At 33.6% G+C, this 17,000-nt stretch overlaps 5 protein-coding genes across 21 annotated transcripts in view; 3 read left to right on the forward strand and 2 right to left on the reverse strand.

The window, feature by feature from the left end:
* Positions 1-505: 505 nt before the first annotated feature.
* Positions 506-1,492, reverse strand: LOC100646376 (dynein axonemal light chain 4). Of its 3 annotated transcripts, XM_012309021.3 has the most exons (3): positions 1,354-1,492; positions 1,203-1,264; positions 506-812 (listed from the first exon to the last, which is right to left on the reverse strand). In XM_012309021.3, the coding sequence occupies exons 2-3, from the start codon at positions 1,260-1,262 to the stop codon at positions 564-566; spliced, it is 309 nt and encodes a 102-aa protein (XP_012164411.1). In that variant the 5' UTR covers positions 1,263-1,264; positions 1,354-1,492; the 3' UTR covers positions 506-563. The 3 variants fall into 3 exon arrangements, with proteins under 3 accessions (XP_012164411.1, XP_020718965.2, XP_003395279.1); XM_020863306.2 differs by lacking the exon at positions 1,203-1,264 and having other exon boundaries at positions 1,354-1,481; XM_003395231.4 differs by lacking the exon at positions 1,354-1,492 and having other exon boundaries at positions 1,203-1,347.
* Positions 1,348-5,108, forward strand: LOC100646254 (probable cytosolic Fe-S cluster assembly factor AGAP009023). 7 transcript variants are annotated; one of them, XM_003395230.4, is made up of 8 exons: positions 1,348-1,481; positions 2,168-2,239; positions 2,297-2,392; positions 2,483-2,641; positions 2,741-3,011; positions 3,110-3,358; positions 3,421-3,798; positions 3,870-5,108. In XM_003395230.4, exons 2-8 carry the CDS (start codon positions 2,174-2,176, stop codon positions 4,109-4,111), a joined length of 1,461 nt encoding a protein of 486 aa, XP_003395278.1. In that variant the 5' UTR covers positions 1,348-1,481; positions 2,168-2,173; the 3' UTR covers positions 4,112-5,108. The 7 variants fall into 7 exon arrangements, with proteins under 7 accessions (XP_003395278.1, XP_012164414.1, XP_048261607.1 ...); XM_012309024.3 differs by lacking the exon at positions 1,348-1,481 and adding an exon at positions 1,488-1,562; XM_048405650.1 differs by lacking the exon at positions 1,348-1,481 and adding an exon at positions 1,611-1,703.
* A 323-nt stretch (positions 5,109-5,431) lies between these two features.
* LOC100646019 (josephin-2) lies at positions 5,432-6,663 on the reverse strand. The gene is made up of 4 exons (XM_003395228.4): positions 6,522-6,663; positions 6,179-6,393; positions 5,859-6,039; positions 5,432-5,761 (listed from the first exon to the last, which is right to left on the reverse strand). The coding sequence occupies exons 1-4, from the start codon at positions 6,573-6,575 to the stop codon at positions 5,504-5,506; spliced, it is 708 nt and encodes a 235-aa protein (XP_003395276.1). The 5' UTR covers positions 6,576-6,663; the 3' UTR covers positions 5,432-5,503.
* A 337-nt stretch (positions 6,664-7,000) lies between these two features.
* On the forward strand, positions 7,001-8,872 carry LOC100645906 (WD repeat domain-containing protein 83). 2 transcript variants are annotated; one of them, XM_048405659.1, is made up of 4 exons: positions 7,001-7,137; positions 7,693-7,936; positions 8,065-8,291; positions 8,371-8,872. In XM_048405659.1, exons 2-4 carry the CDS (start codon positions 7,800-7,802, stop codon positions 8,736-8,738), a joined length of 732 nt encoding a protein of 243 aa, XP_048261616.1. In that variant the 5' UTR covers positions 7,001-7,137; positions 7,693-7,799; the 3' UTR covers positions 8,739-8,872. The 2 variants fall into 2 exon arrangements, with proteins under 2 accessions (XP_048261616.1, XP_003395275.1); XM_003395227.4 differs by lacking the exon at positions 7,001-7,137 and adding an exon at positions 7,369-7,585.
* A 436-nt stretch (positions 8,873-9,308) lies between these two features.
* The window catches only part of LOC100643157 (very low-density lipoprotein receptor), a 65,156-nt gene continuing 57,464 nt past the window's right edge, over positions 9,309-17,000 (forward strand). For 4 of the 8 annotated variants that reach the window (XM_048405639.1, XM_048405642.1, XM_048405640.1 and 1 more), the window contains exons 1-2: positions 9,310-10,002; positions 14,480-14,599. In XM_048405639.1, coding sequence (XP_048261596.1) covers positions 9,870-10,002; positions 14,480-14,599 — 253 coding nt within the window. In that variant the 5' untranslated portion in view covers positions 9,310-9,869. Of the gene's footprint in view, positions 10,003-14,479; positions 14,600-17,000 lie in introns of all 8 variants that reach the window. The other 4 variants (XM_048405638.1, XM_048405645.1, XM_048405641.1 and 1 more) reach the window with 4 other exon arrangements.

Consider the following 17,000-nt stretch of genomic DNA (forward strand, 5'->3'; position numbering starts at 1 on the left):
ATATACGCAATTCGCACGCACATACATAGTAATAATAACGATAGTGGCATAATTCAGCATAATATTATGCATAATATTTTACATTTTGTATGATAATATCACGACGAAAAGAATTTCAATATTAATTTATTAATATATTTTTCATCTAATTGAATAATACCGAAGAATATTAAGATCTACATCATATCATAGAACGTCGTAAAATTTTCCGAAATAATTAATATTCCAATAATTATATCGTTTTACGCGTATAGTCCTTCATTTGTATAAAAATTATAAATCGCTTCTTATTAGTCTTTTATTTTATGTACTGTAGTGAGGGAAATTTTTAAATTGTAGTCAAATCTATTTTCTATGTATATCTGAATGTGCTTCAACATTAATATGCAAATGTGCCTATTCACGATCAATAATAATTATTGAAAAATATTTGATTTGTACAATATGATAATAGTCTCAGCATTGTTTAAAACAAGAATCGTTTCGCGTAGAAATAGTCTTTTTAAAAAATCATAATTACGCTATTTGTACATTTGTTTGTATATCAATTTTTGTAAATATCACTATGCTGATTTCCATATGCATATCGCCAAATTTCCAGCACAGTACATGTATAATAGATGTTTAAGTTGATAAGTTATTTCAAATCCGTAGCCTTCGCCGACGACTGTATGCCAAGACGCACCGAATTTTTTATCCATTGCCTCTTTGATCATCCGAGAAACGCTTTCATAATTATCCGCATATTTTTCTGCCGCGGTGACGCACAATTCCATTGCTTCTTGTTTCATTTCATCCGACATATCGCATTTCTGAAATGAACGCCACAAATATAATAATGTCAATATAAAATAAATAATACAATAATATTGAAGAAAGAATTTTCATAAATTACTTAATTTCTCTATAATACGAATAGAATTTTCTAATTTAAATATATATCGCCCTATTAAATGAATTGCTTAAATTCATTTCATAATAACATCATATGGTGTTGAAATGATTATAATAATAACAAATAATAACATTGAAATGATTGTTTAATAGAAAATTTAATAAAACTAAACTGTGTGCAACTGTGTGCATCATTTCTCGTATAATGACTTTTCCTATTGATCAAACGCTATTGATAAAAGAAACCAGGCTTATTTCTTTTTAAATACAATTTACGATGTAATATATATAAATAATATTTTACTTACTCTACAAAGAGGATACGTATGTAATATCTTAACAACATCGTCTTTCTTGACTTCAGTCATTTCTGAATAAAAATTTCATAGAAATCGTATCAAGTGGAATCCTTCTTTAAGCGATACTGAGGATATTGCCATCTTACAGGCGCGTACTTACCCCTGAACTAGGCACACAAGCACGAGAACAAGACTCATGACACCACTTCGACGTGGTGGGAAAAATATGACGGTGTAGGTTCATACACCCCAGTATATGTACAATCGGAGCGAAAAATAAGCGGACAGGTAATAGAAATACATACAATATCAATACAAGTTTCGTTGCGTGCAGCTTATTTAAATGCCGCATAACAAATCCACAGAAATGTACATATTAATTTCACTTATTTATTGAATGATCTATGTATTACAAGGATATATAGCATGGCTCAGCTAAATATCTACCTTATTTATTGTTGTATGAAAAAAACTTTTCAACGCAAAGTTATAGTATTTCATGAGCCACGTGTAATTAAGAAACCAGGGACGATATTTAGATAAAGCTAGCCCTGATTAATTTTCTTACGTTCGAAACATTTATTTATATCAAATAGCCATATTAAATGGTTTGAATACTTTCTTATCTAGTGATTAAAAATAAGGTTATGTTTGCAATCGAATGAACTAAAAGCAAACAAGAATAACATTTATATTAATATTATATAATATCAATATTGTATATTTATTTATTACGTTATAATCCTACAACCTTATATTTATAACGATGTAACATTGAATTTATGACATTATTACTATACTGACTATTTCATATTTACGCCTGATTTAATATAAACAAGAACGTTTATGTTCGGAGCTATAAAATAGTATAAACGTATAAAATAGTTCCATTATATTGTTTTAAAGAGTATATTGAATTTACATACCAATTAATAGTATTTATATAATAACTAAAGTTCAAATATTCTTTTCAGATAAACATGACATCGCGATTTAGCGGAGCATTACAAATTACAAATCTAGACGACTTTATTACACCTTCACAGGTAGTTTTACTACTTTTCAATTTCATAGCAATAAATTGTATGGGGCTTTCTTTGCAGGAATGTATCAAACCGATAGAAATTCAAAAGTCAAAAAGCAAAACTGGTGCGAAGATAAAAATTGAGGAAGACGGGACACCTTTTGCATTAAATGAAGTAAATTATTAATTGTATTTATTATATTTATTATAGTATTGAATTAAAGTTATAAACTATTTTACGTTATATTTATTGTACGTCCATTAGGCTGGACAAACAGAAAAATTACAGAAAGTTGAAATCACACTTGCTGATTGTTTAGCTTGTAGTGGTTGTATTACATCTGCAGAAAGTGTATTAGTTACGCAGCAAAGTCAGGAAGAATTAATGCGAGTGTTTAAAGAGAAGGTTTCTCAGCATCATCAGGTAATGATTGACATTAAGACAGCATTTATTTTTATATTAAATGTCAAGAACTAATAAGATATAGCAAATTTATCTGTTATATATATATATGTTTTACAGAGCAAAGATGATGCACTTTCAACGTTTATTGTTGTCAGCCTTTCAGTACAAGCAGTATTATCCATAGCAAAACATTATAGTCTTAATCCGGAACAAGCGTTAAATAAACTTGCTGGATACTTTCATCAGCTAGGAGCAGACATAGTTTTAGATATGACTGTGGCTGATGACTTTGCTCTTTTAGAGTCTGCTAAAGAATTTATAGAACGTTACAAAGCAGCTAAAAAGGGTGCAAAAGGTCAATTACCCATGTTGTCTTCTTCTTGTCCTGGTAATTAATATGTCATAATTTTGTGCAGCAGCTTTTTTCTTTTGCATATACTGTAATGTAATAAAGATCAAACAATGTTTAAATAATTTTAAATACAGGTTGGGTTTGTTACGCTGAAAAGACACATGGCAATTTTATACTTCCATATATAAGTGTTACAAAATCACCTCAACAAATTATGGGATCATTAGTCAAATATCATTTGGCTGAAACTATGGGCCTTTTACCAGAACAAGTTTATCATGTTACCGTTATGCCTTGTTATGATAAAAAATTGGAAGCATCTAGAGAAGATTTTTATAATTATGAAAGGAAATTTAGAGACGTGGATTGTGTCATAACTCCAAGTAAGCATTTGAAATTTGAAACGCGTATATTGCATTTGTTTAAGTTATGTTTCTTTCCCTAGTTGAAATAAAACAAATGCTTAGCGAGTATAATGTGCCAATAAATGAAATACGCGAAAGAGAAGTTGAAAAACTGTTTGAGTCGCAAATGGAAAATTTTAAAACCAATTTACTTGGCCATAGCGGTTCAGGATCCGGAGGTTACGCCGAATTTATTCTTCATTATGCTGCAAAACATCTGTTCGATGAAACAGATATAACAGTTGAATTTAAAAATCTGAGAAATCCTGATTTCCAAGAAGCAGTCTTTCAAAAAGATGGCCACACACTATTAACATTTGCAATTGCTAATGGATTTCGAAATATACAAAATCTTGTACAAAAATTGAAACGTGGAAAGTGTTCGTATGATTATGTCGAAGTTATGGCGTGTCCCTGCGGTAAGTTTTATTTGAAGAATGTTACAATATTAACAATACCTTTTCAGTGTAAATTTCAATTTAATCGATAGGATGTCTTAATGGGGGAGCGCAGATTAGACCCTCGAGCAATATTCAACCACGTGAACTGGCGTTACAGTTAGAATCTATATATAGAGAACTTCCTCGGAGTAATCCCGAACAAAATACGGCAGTGCAGAATTTATATAGAAATTGGTTAGGAGGAGAGTGTACAGATAAAGCTTTGTCGTATTTCCACACACAATATCATGAAATAAAGAAATCAGATATAGCTCTTGCTATAAAATGGTAATTATGCGAAACCTTTGTCATTAACTTAGTCATTTTCCGTATAATGTATATCATTCAATGTATTGTTTAATACATATTATATTTATATTGTTAATTATGGTTAATTAAACGTTTATTATATTACCGTTATTCCGGTATTATTGCGTTAATGTTAAATATTGTTGAATATTGATTTAAGAATATAAGAAATAAATTTTGTAAATATTTAAATCCATATATTTGGTAACAAACACTGAAATCTAGTATAAATATAAATTTAGCATTGCACGTTAGATGAATATCTCATCTTAGACAGGCTATCTAATTACTTATTTAATTGGACATAGATACAGATATTAGATAATAATAAAAGATGCATTTTTTTTATTATTGAAACAACAAATTTATTAAATATAGATATTCAGAAAAATGGAACCATATAGTATAGTGAATAAGAGGTGTATCTCATTACAAAATAATAATTGTACAACTGAGTTTTTAAATATGTTGCTGAAATGTACAGTAAATATAAAAGGGTACATAGATTGTATACCGATTGATATTTATCGTATTTGTATTGCGACGTTCATGTTGAAAGTATAAAAGATTGTCTTTTATAGTTATTCACATTGTTTAATTAAATAATCTAGTGTGACTAGTAACAAATACTAAGAAAGAACGAAACTATTTAGAAAAAGATACTAGGAGTATAACACTTGTCTAACAGTGCGGCAATATTATCATACTATATTCTGTAGTTTATTTATCTATAGAGCAATAAATTAACTTCGCTTCAATCATCAAATATTAATTAAACAAAGCAATGTACATACTTTGATAAAACGATCTATTAATTTACTATAGTATTTAAGGATGCGCTTTAAATAATACTGATGAGACAATATTAAAGGAATACAAGTGTTGTAAATAAATAACGAATTAATACATGAAACTTTGATTTCACAACTGCAAATTATTGTAGATAAAATATTTGTGAAATAAATAACAATATATATATATATACATATATTAATTTATCATAATAACGATTTATAAAAAATCTATATAAATATTAATAATTGGCAACATATTATGCATTCATAATTGTGCCATTATTTATCTTTTATCATGCTAAAATTTTCTTCGTTTTTATAAAAATATGACGAATTTAAGAACACAATTACATATCTCAATCAAATGGTGTTGACTTAAATAGAATGAAATAGTTACTTTTCCTTTTCTTTCGTGCAAGAAAATTTGTATGTAACATTTATAATTTGTAAACATTTACTTCTCTTTTCAATTCCTTGAACATAGAACTTTGTTTATTAATGGACTATTGTCGCTTTAACCTTTAATTTATTTTGGCCTGAAGCATTGAATACATAGATTAAGTAAATTAAAAGGGCTTTAATTATCTAGAATTTTTGTTATCTAATGATTTTTCATTTTCATTCATTTCTGCAGACACTTCTTTCTTCAAATTCATTTCCATATAGCCGTCCTCAATGTACGTGATACTATCATGATCTGTATTATTAATCTCTTCTTTATTTGCATATGTATTTATTAGCCATCCTTGATTATTATCTATCTCCCTTGATACGACAAGAAATAATTCCTTTTCCTTACTGTCTATCTGGTCCTTTAGATATATAAGTAAATCATTTTCCTAATAGGGCATTATTGAAAAGTAAAAGCCAATATAATTATTAATACATTGATGCACAGTATTTATTAATATATTGAAGAATAAAGAATTAACTGACTTTTCCAATAAGCTGAGGAGAATCAAGTTTCGAGTCAAGATTATAAAAGGCACCATGAATTTTCTTCAGGGCAATCCAGTGTCGTCTTTTCAAGGGGAGTAATACGAATCCTAATTTATATTCTGTTGGTACATTTAATATAAAACCTTCAATATTATCTAAACACAGACATTTTGGATCTCTGAGAAAAAAATCCCACAAATGTATACGTTTATGTGTGTGTGAGAGCACGCATATATATATATATATATATATATATATATACACACAGTTTTATGTGTACAATTAAGTATTAGTATATTTATTTGAACTAAACAAACCTGCGTTTATCAAACCAAACTGCTTCACGTCCTCTTCGTTGTAATGCAGCCATAATAACATTAATGTCATAATTACCAAGTCCTAACAGTGATTTATGGGGATTTATCCATACATCTGGACTTAAGCTATAACAAATTTGGTCTAATTCCTGTTTACTAAATCCTCTTTCTTGAAATAAATTATTTAACGCATGTAATGCACAAAGCTCTTTCACCTGTAAGAATAATAATCATATATGTAGACATATGGTATATGCAAGAATAATGTTTACACGTATATACATAATATATTTCTATATGTTGCTTGATTATGAACTAGAAACATAAAACACTTGATAATTACTTGTCTCTCATGGTATATGGATCCGGTCATATCAGTTGCTATGTTTGCAACCATTTTATTTACATAATCTTTGTTATATATTACGTTAACAATTTTACCAATTAATTATATGCATCGTTTATTAATATCTTTATCACATATAAAGTTTAATAACGTACACGCAGTTCACGTTATATCGTGACAGCTATGATAACCTATTAACGTAATACCTTATAACGTAGCGAGTAGAATCTACTATTTATTCAAATCTAATAAGAGATTATATTAAGTACTGAACAATTGTTGTCAAAGCATACATACTATGACAAGGAACAAATACTGTCACCTTCAAATACGATTACAGAATGGATTGAAGTTTATTTTTGGTAAACATCAATAAATATATTATTTATTTATGTTCATTCGCAACTGATTCATCACGTATCTTGGTGAAACGTTTACAATTACATGTTCTTCCTTCTTATTGGTAAACGAGAATATTCAACAGTAATCAGTAATACACGACAGGTATAAAAAGTGATTTGAACCTACACGTAACACATACTATCCTTATTTAAACTAGTTTTCCGTAGCGGTGATTGGATATTTTTGGACTACTAATGCTTCACTAGCATCGGTTAGTATCTGCAAAATTTATTTATTCTTTAAAGCTTGTATTTTAAATAATCGATTTCTCATATTATCACGTGAATGTTTATCAATTACAATGTTACTAAAAGAGCGCCTAACGCATACACACGCACACACGCGCGCGCGCGCGCACGCACAATTGACAGCATATACTACATTACGCTATAAGTATGGACAACCTGTAAAGCCCACTACATTCTATACTAAGTCAAATCAGCGTTACGTCGTGTTTAGTTTTATATATATATATACATGAAGTTTGTTTTGAAATGGCAAAAATATGGAAACGTTGTATAATAAACGTTGAACAATTAAGTAGGAAAGTATTATTCTTAAATGATATACTTTGATCAAATTTAAAATGGAAATTGATTATAAACTTGTCAAAGAAATAGATTGTAAACAAGGAGCCGTCAGAGCTGTACGATTTAGTGGTACGTAGGTTATATGTTCTTTTTTAAAGTAACTTTTATTTAATGACGTTGATTGTTTTTTTTTTTATTGTTAAATAATATTGATTTATATCTAATATTTTTTTCAGTTGATGGTGCTTATTGTTTAACTTGTGGATCTGATAGAAAGTTAAAATTATGGAATCCGTATAGAGGTGTTACGTTAAAGACGTATGGAGGACACGGGGACGAAGTAATGGATAGTAGCGCATCTTGCGATAGTAGTCAAATAGTGTCCTGCGGATTGGATAAGTCAGTTATTCTTTGGGATGTAGCAACTGGAACTCCGGTTCGGCGTTTAAGGGGCCATGCAGGACCTGTTAATACTGTAAGGTATATTATCAAAAAATTACTGGTACCCTTGTATATACGTTTTGATACAATATTTTCTATATATAGATACATTTTTCTGTAATGTTAGAGTCAGCGACGAATCTATTTTGCTTCCTTTCTAATATCAGATTCAACGAAGAATCTTCTATGGTTATCTCCGGGTCCAGAGATAACTCAGTTATGTTGTGGGATATCAGATCCAAAACATTAGAACCTGCGCAATGTTTAAACGAAGCTAAGGATTCTGTGTCCAGCGTTAGAGTATCAGATCATGAAGTTCTAACAGCTTCGTTCGATGGGAAAATACGTAGATATGATATTCGTGTAGGTGAATTGTATACAGACTATATGGGAGGTTGGTAGTACATGATACGACAAATAAAATAAAATAAGATAAAAATGCGATCAAGTTGTCATTAAATGTATTATTATAGATGCGGTAACGTGCGCCAGCTTCACAAGAGATGGTCAATGCATAGTTGTTAGTTGTGCCGATGGTGTGGTTAGATTGATGGATAAAGATTCAGGAGAATTGCTCGGAGAATTCACTGGCCACGTGGCAAATAACTTGTGTTTAGAATCAAGCGTCGACACTCAGGACACTCGCATTATTTCTGGATCCGCAGATGGGAAACTATGGATATGGGATTTAGTTTCTCAAAAAGTAGTTGCGAGACTTTCAGGATTTAAACCGACGAAACATCCCATAGTATCATTAAGCGTTCACCCGCAAACAAACTGTTTCCTAGCTACTAATGGACCAAGTATATTAATGTGGAATACCACATCGATGCAAGAGTGATACGTTTATAAATTAACTGTGTAATTATGATTTTTGTATATATCTTTTCGAGCGCCAGTCAAAGATGAAAATAATTATAGTAGAGGACCATTCGTTCGTGCAGCATTAAATAAAAAAATAAATTGTTGAAGAAAGATTGTGTTTATACCATCCATGATATTGATTTCATAATTACCAGAGCTTAATTATTCGTATTTTTTATATATGAGACTGATAAAATGAATGTGAACTTCCGACTATTCGATATTTGTTCTTAGAATATCTTTGCGATTGTGCCGCGCAGATATCTTTCACCTGCTTATTAAACAGATAGAAAATGGGTTAGGTTAAGCTGGGTCACGATATACAGTTAAAGAAACAGGCTACAAGTACGCACATAGCGTAACTTTAACAGTAGCGTGGAAAAGAGGGAGAGAGAAAGAGAGAGAGAGAGAGAGAGAGAGAGAGTGAGCGAGCGCGGGCGGCGGAGAGAGGGTGAGAAGAAGAAGATCAGAGGAGACGAACGAGAGGGAGTACTTGCGCGCGCAGGTGGCGCGATACCGGTGCGTCAGAATCAGTGGTCGTCAGTCGTCGCCGTCTCGCCCGGGAGAGGGAAAGAAAAAGAGAGAAAGGGAGAACAATTTTGTAGCTTAGAGTGAAATAGAATATCTGCGCAAGAGGAAGAAAGTATAACGGGCTGGTATAGGAAACGCAAAAGATAGAGCGAAAAGAGGGAGCAAGAGATATACAACGAGGGACACGGAGGTGCTTGCACACGGGGCGGGCCTGCCAGTCTCAACCACTTCGTGGAGTACACTTTTTATTCTGTAGTCGAGCACGCAGCCACTCTGAATTGTTAGCTGTTTGCATATATATGATCGAAGATCTGTGACTTGCCCGATGCATGGTAGAGGCTGTTGGACCGCGTGGTCTTACCAGATTTTATTGATAATCAGTCAGTACATCGTGTGTGAGGATTGTTGTTGTTGTTGTTGTTGATCGATCCTTCCGGCTTGCCGGCTGTCAAAGTCATCGGTTTCGAAAGACAAGAAAAAGGAATCGTGACACAAAACAACAACGAACCGTAGAGATCATATTCGAAATATCTCGGTGTCAGTGTTGGTAGTGTTTGAGAGAGTGGTGGTGGAAAAGATGAAGGAGAAACCGGGTGTGCAACGAAAGAGGGTTGTTATGGGGCGAAGCTGTCGTCTGCTTGTACTTTCGCCGCTGTATTTGCTGACTATATTCGGCTTTCTCGCAGCGGCTGATGCTTTCTCCACTGACAGTAAGTTTCATTTCTTGATCTCTGTCAATCGAACAGTGGGGAATAAGTTAAAATATCGATAGGAACGTTTTCCCATTGAAATTGTATGTAAGTTGCAGGATATTGTTGATTGACAAAATACGTATGGTATGTGCCATGCGCTAATGTCGCTTACATAATCGACGTCTTTCGCATACATTTTCAATGAAAACTTATAAATTAGCGGACGTAGGACGCGAGAAAGGCGGACAGTCGCCGATATGAAAAATATAATAATATCTGGCGTATAACTCGGTATCAACGATCTTTGTGAAAGGGATGCTGGTGGTGTGACCAGTAGTGAGTTGGTCTGAAAATGGGGGAAGACCGCGATAGATGGAAGCACGTGAAGATTTTATCCCACATTACCACGCTATGTTTCTCATTTAGCATTTAGGGCAAATTGTTTACTTTTCTTCTTCTTTTTCTTTTTTTTTTTTGTTTATAGGTGGCACAAAGAGTTTCAAAGAGTAGTAATTATTTCTTAGTAGTAATTAAATCTAACAAATAGTAGAGCGTTCGTTCTTTCGTAGAATAATATTCTTTTCATAAGTTTTTCAGAACTTTAGTAAACTGATCTTTTTATACTTTTTAAACGATTCTTGGATGATTTGTCAAATATATAGTATGACGTTTGTCAAAAAATTGATATCTGAATTAATTTTCTATATTTTCAATAGTTTTGTGCAAGATATAACAACTAACATTTACAATAAGATCAAAGGATAGAATGCGATGAATTCCCTTCATAAATTAAGTTAGTGAAATTTCAAAATAATTGATATGACGGGTTTATGCGTATGATGACAATTAAAATAACGGCTATTGACGAAATAAGAGTGAAACGAGGGCTGGGGAAACAGTTGACCGTCGATTTGTTCGATTTGTACATATATTGTATTTTCACCTGATTTCTTTCTCTTTTTCTTTTGTATTATAGCGTTGTTCAATAATTCAATAATTTCTTCAAAGGAATAATTGATCGGTATAAAATAAGGAAAAAAAGATTGACAGTAAAATTATTATCGATACTGGGAAATGTGCACGAACGAGAATACAAAGGAAACGAGACGAATTCATGCCTCGATATAACAAACGAATATTGTTATTAAATTTTAATAATGCGTACAGAGAAACGAGATTAAATTATTGCAAGCATTTTCGTCGTAAAGGCATTATACAAATTCGAGTCATTTTTGTTTTTTATCCATTATTTTCTCTTTGAATATCATCAGTTTTTAAGCAAGCAATAAAACCTGTTCTCTATCTGACAAACGAAAAACGTATTTTATCATTTTATTGTCAATGTCACCGTCACCGTCACCGTCACCGTCACCGTCACCGTCACCGTCACCGTCACCGTCGAGTTGAATTTTTGTTTTAATCGGGAAACAATTACTTTTACGCGCTTACCATCATAGAGATTGTCACTTTAAGCGGTCTCATTTGTTTCGGTTTTCGTTGAAAAACGTAAAAATATATATGTCGGAGATGGAAAAGCACCGGAACCTCTCCTTGGATTCTCGGGAATACCGTAATGTCGTAATTTAGATTAAACAAATGTCGCTCCGATTGTTCGAGGTTTATGATAGTGAGCTTGGGCTCGAGGCGACAACCAGTCGCCGAACGTAGCCGCGGTCAAGGGATGAACGTTTTGTCTAACAAAGGCATGAAGTAACCCTATAGCTATCTTTAAAAGAAATACTTAGGACGGGGCACGACTGTAAGCGTTTCAACGATTTCTGTCCCGTGGCTCGCCACACGCAGACTCTATTCTTTGAGTAAGATGATTACCAGATGTCGACGCGTCTCCACAGTACATGTTCAGCTAGCCCGAGGACCCGCTATAAATCTTAAGATCTGTTTAACTAAAGTCCTTCAAACCGACAAACAGTCCTCGTCCCAACTACGAGAAAATAGGAGAAATCTATTTTTCTCACCAACGACGCTTCCTCTTCTCGAACTTTCTCTTAAGGGCGCCTAGCACCCTTCCCTAACCACCAACATGGAAATTGACCAATTAACAGTAACGCCGATTTCCCTCACTTTCCGAATGAAGGCTTTTCTCCACGAATCCGATGATTTCGTGCCCTTAGACACACCCGTCATAGTTTTCCTCGACAGCGTTACCGTGATGGAGAACCACTCTCCGGTACGATCTCGACGACGATTCAAGTAACTCTCGGATACGTAGTGATTGCCCCACGCATTAACATTGAGTACAACTTAGACGCTAAAGAAGAGTAGAGTTCGTCATCCCGTTGACCGTGGATTCGTTATTGAGCCTAGGATCATTGTCATTAGCTTCTCGAGTATCAATTTATCGCGATTACTTGTCCAATTCCAACATGGTCATGTTTGCACTAGTAAATATCTCCTCTATTGCATAGTGATCACGTCTAGTGTCAATAGGGATTCGTTTACGCCCTTAACCCTAACTCTAATCGTAACGCCAACCCGACATATATATAAGTATGTAATTTTAATAAAACTGTGAAATATATAATATAGACATTAGAGATATTTAGATGGCGCTTTTGAACATGTATCGAAATACATGGTGGACACGTGGTACGTGAAACGCGCATTAACGAATTAAAGATCAATGGTTAATCGTGCCTGCTTGTTGCTTGCTTAATTGCATATACACATTAATAATATATCTAACGTGCAAAATAGTATCTGATGTTCTATTTTTTAATTATCGGTAAGTTTTGTTCGATCGTCTTTTATTTTCATATTCAAGTCTTTCATTCGTGATCGCTTTCACTCTATTCGTACATGCGATATATTATAATATCTGCGAGGGACGATGCCGAATCGTTGAAATATCGTCGTTACAGTTCGTACTACGGGTCGTACATATGAAAGCCCTTTTAGCCAATAATTTGCCAATTAATAATATCGGTAAATTTACAAGAGTTAGAAATTATAGATTATACGATAGACTTCTTGTCTTGTACGGTTTTATAATTTTCTTGGTGAAATACGATAATCGGGCATAATCGTAATTTGTAACATTTCATATCGTCTATTATCAGATTTGTTACTGTTGTTGTTATGCTGTGCAAAATCATTTATTAATATCGGTGACATGTGATATATGAGCCGTAAAATTCCAATAATAATAACAAGATCAACTCGATTCTATGAAACGAGCGAGAAATTTATTAGATTTGTTTCGCTGAAATTTATCGTAAATAATTTGGGATAGGTTTAAGAGATAATTTAGCAGGAAGATATTATTTACATATCGTATAGATTGCCATTATTTATTTCGCATATTATATATTTCGAATATTCGTAAGTAAGTTAGTATCGTTCAGCTACCGAAAATTACATGCAACTACCGATAATAGTTTTGGAATAATAACAAGGGAACAGGATAATGCGAACAATAATCGGCGAGAGCAATAACGCCGATACTCTAATTTATCGTCATTACGTATTAAATGTTTTATCGCTAGATCGCGTTTGATATTTTATTAATTAGCCCAAGTGTCAACCTTTAATCATCGTGTATTTAAGCTTAATAACATTTTAATAATAATCCAGTACAACAGAATATCGTTACTTTTGTCACGATCGAACCGAAATAATACGAATTTTCCGCCAAGTGTTCCGATCGGTTATACGGTTGTAAAGCAAAATTGAAAACGTTCACGAGTTATCGGACAAAGTTTAGCGTAATATTTCGACGAATCGGTTAGCCGAAAATCGAAAGTAATTCTCGCGCAATTTGCCAAGCAAAGCTCAATGAATTCCTGCCTTATGATCTTTTTACCTTTTACAAGATCGATTTATCGATCGTACTCGAAGATTACAGCGAAAGTACGCGACATAAGCTTTTCCTGATTTTACAGAAGAGCAGTTTTTTTAATTCAATGTCATTCGATAATTGAGCGAATGTTGCGTTATCGAAATCGTGTTTCAATTTGCTTTTGAAGTACTTAATAACTTTCGATTTATCGTTAAATATCGTTCAAATATTGCTTCTCGTCGTATCTTTCGCTCGTTTATAAAACTTTGTCAACCTATGACAAGCTATTTTCAACTATGCGGTGTTTGTTAAATAAAATTAAATAAAACGTTTAGCCAGAAAGCGACGTGAAAATGAAAAAGTCAATGAAACTTTACTTATCAGGCTTCTTCTTCTGTAATCTTCGTTTTGCGATACAGACAATGTACGTAAATCGATGCGTACGAAAAGAAAGCAGTATGCGACGGATAACGCGGTGTACCGATCGCGCGTACATGAAATTGTAAGAAAAGTAGCGTCGATAATGTGGTCTGCGACGTACAGCGTATAACGGGAACGTCACGCGTTTCTAATCTCTCTATTTTTTCTTTTTTCTTTTTTATTTTTTCACTCGCATGCTTTTTTCCCCGATTTGCATGTTCCACGTAACATTGGTTTTTTCAGTGGCATTTCATTTTTTCCATCTTTATTATGCTTCAGACAAGCCTTGTCCTTTAAGGCAATTTCAATGTACGAATGGTAAATGTATACCAATCCCGTGGGTCTGCGACTCGATGGACGACTGCGGTGACAATTCCGATGAAACCAGCAAATGCGAAGGTGAGCGATGTGACGGATATTCGAGTATATCAGGCGTAGGAAAGAGGGTAGCCAATGCGAAAGGTTTGGCGAGAAAAGAAAAAGGAATAAATTTTATTCGATATAAAAGCGGCGGTGTGTCTGATAAAGAACGATCGGTTCTGTCGATAGCTGATTGTAATCGTCCGTGTCTGATTCTCCGATTAGTAGATTAACATGAATTTGAAATCAGTCGAAACCACTTTACCGATATGAAGCGTTTGCGGCAATAAGCAGTCAGCTCTGACCTTTAAATCGTATTTATCGAAAGAGAAACGAAGATGTAGCTTCCATATCGAAAAGTGCGAAACCGTATCATTGTATTAATCTATTAATCTATTAATTTATTAATCTATCAATCTATTAATCTATTAATCTATCGATCTATTAATCACGAGTATTAGTTGGCTCGTGAATTTATAGCAGTTTTGAAAAAGTGACGCGTCTTTGGTTGGTTTACTCGAATTAGTAAAGAGTAAAGCTACCTGTCTTTCGTTATTGTGGCAACCGCTTCGTACGTCGATTTGATATTTATTCGCTCGATTCGATTCGATATTTCTCCAAATAATTCCTACGCTTGTCTTTATCGGTTTTAATTAATTAATTCGAATAATTTGGACAGACACGCGCAAAATACTACAAAATGAGCTTTCGTTTTGCTCGATTTCAAATATCATTTTCAAGTTTCAAGAAAAGTCGCGGTTGTTGAATCGAACAAGGGACAAAGGGCTGAAATAGGTCGATCTTTTCTGAACTTTGTGTTTAATCGTACCGAGCAAATCATTAACCTTTTCGAGAAACAATCGTCGAACGTGTCTACGGAAGCTTTTCGTATCCTAATCGTATCCAACGATTTTTACGTATTGCGCTTTATCGTTCTCGAGAGTCTCGGATGCACCGAGAGAATTTCACGGAATTCAAGCGGTTCGATTTGACTAACGAGAAGAAGAAGGATATAAACTTGGAAAGGTATTTGAAATCGAGCAAATAACAGGTTCGAACGTCAGAGCGACGAATATTTCGTTGTTTCGTTCGTAATGGAGGATCGCATGAAATCCAAAATGATTTAACAAACAAAAGCGTAAACAAAGAAAAAGAAAAGGGAAAAAAAAGAAAAAAAAAAGACAGGAAATGGCGTAGAAAATTTCGCATAAATCTTTATTAGACGTTGTCCGTGTTCCTGGTCGATCAACGAAACTCGGTTTTCCATCGAGTGACACGTAGAAAATCGACGAAGAGACAAACTCGATTGTTTCGTTATATGGTAAATCCTTTGATCGAGAGTTGGCAGGACGAAATGTCTTGGAAACGAAATTTGCGTCAACGTGCCTGTATGTTGAAATGCACGTGGCACGCGGAGCGTGTACGTACGTATCGTGGAATTAAAGATGCGCGTACACCTACGTTGTTTTGCAATATGCTTTTAATCTGCAAGGAAAATGTTAATTAATAATAGACAGTCGTCGATGATAAACCCGTGTGTACTAAATAAGAAATCGTACGAATAGAGAGTCTAACTGTATCTGCTGCGTGTTCTTCTTGCAATTGAACGCAACACGAGTATACACGCGTATGCGTTTGTTAAAGCAACTATCGACAAGACTATAACAAGACGTGTACAACGTTGTTTATTTTCTTAAACGTACGTAGCGAATAGGTCGTAGCAGATCGTACAATAATACATATATGTACGGGTTTGGGACTAGGTAACGCGAAACTATGTTCGAAGCAACGTTAAACGTAGCGTTTTTTGGCCGTAAACTGCGAGAATCGTGATCAGGGATCGATCACTTGGATCGTTTTACGCAACTTGTTGGTAGCATCATGGCGATTTCGCAATTCTATCGTACGTTCGATAGTTTGGAAAAACGTGGCTTAAATCAACTTGGAGCAACGAAAAATCGATGGTTATATAAAAAGAAACGTAGCTAGATGGAATATCTGAAATGTTTGAAATTACCGAATTTAAGTTACATTGAAATTTAAATTGAATTTTCATTTATACATTTCTGGAATTATTTATGTAACGCGCATTGGCTAATATCGCGATTATCGTATTACTACCGTAACGCGTAGTGGCAATCCGATGCGTGGCAAATAACAGATTTCCAATTTCATGCTGCGCGTTATGGTTGGAATTGTTAGAGAAATTTTATCTCAAAGAAGATGAAATTGTTTTGCCGTAGACGCCGTAGACTCGACGTAACGTTAATTTCTCCACGATAAAATCTTTGTTTAAACATTTTTATGTCAATGTTCAGGTTATAGAGGTGTATAGAACATTGAAAAGGTACACGGCTAATTAAAGAAAGAGGCATATCGATAAAAGTAAAAGACAGAATTTAGGCAATTTTTTAATAATAAAATTTAAACTGTTATTAAA

Source organism: Bombus terrestris, chromosome 5, assembly GCF_910591885.1.
Source record: "Bombus terrestris chromosome 5, iyBomTerr1.2, whole genome shotgun sequence".
Lineage (NCBI taxonomy): Eukaryota > Metazoa > Arthropoda > Insecta > Hymenoptera > Apidae > Bombus > Bombus terrestris.

Coding starts and splice junctions, on each gene's coding strand:
- LOC100646376 (XM_020863306.2), bottom strand. CDS start 1,437: ATGAACCTACACCGTCATATTTTTCCCACCACGTCGAAGTGGTGTCAT. Junction 813..1,353: donor CTTGTGTGCCTAGTTCAGGG/GTAAGTACGCGC, acceptor CGTTCATTTCAG/AAATGCGATATGTCGGATGA.
- LOC100646254 (XM_048405650.1), top strand. CDS start 1,620: ATGGCTCAGCTAAATATCTACCTTATTTATTGTTGTATGAAAAAAACT. Junction 3,012..3,109: donor GTTGTCTTCTTCTTGTCCTG/GTAATTAATATG, acceptor TTTTAAATACAG/GTTGGGTTTGTTACGCTGAA. Junction 3,799..3,869: donor AGTTATGGCGTGTCCCTGCG/GTAAGTTTTATT, acceptor TTTAATCGATAG/GATGTCTTAATGGGGGAGCG.
- LOC100646019 (XM_003395228.4), bottom strand. CDS start 6,575: ATGGTTGCAAACATAGCAACTGATATGACCGGATCCATATACCATGAG. Junction 6,394..6,521: donor CCATATACCATGAGAGACAA/GTAATTATCAAG, acceptor TTATTCTTACAG/GTGAAAGAGCTTTGTGCATT. Junction 6,040..6,178: donor GTTTGGTTTGATAAACGCAG/GTTTGTTTAGTT, acceptor TTTTTTTCTCAG/AGATCCAAAATGTCTGTGTT.
- LOC100645906 (XM_003395227.4), top strand. CDS start 7,513: ATGGAAATTGATTATAAACTTGTCAAAGAAATAGATTGTAAACAAGGA. Junction 7,586..7,692: donor CAGAGCTGTACGATTTAGTG/GTACGTAGGTTA, acceptor TATTTTTTTCAG/TTGATGGTGCTTATTGTTTA. Junction 7,937..8,064: donor GGACCTGTTAATACTGTAAG/GTATATTATCAA, acceptor TTCTAATATCAG/ATTCAACGAAGAATCTTCTA.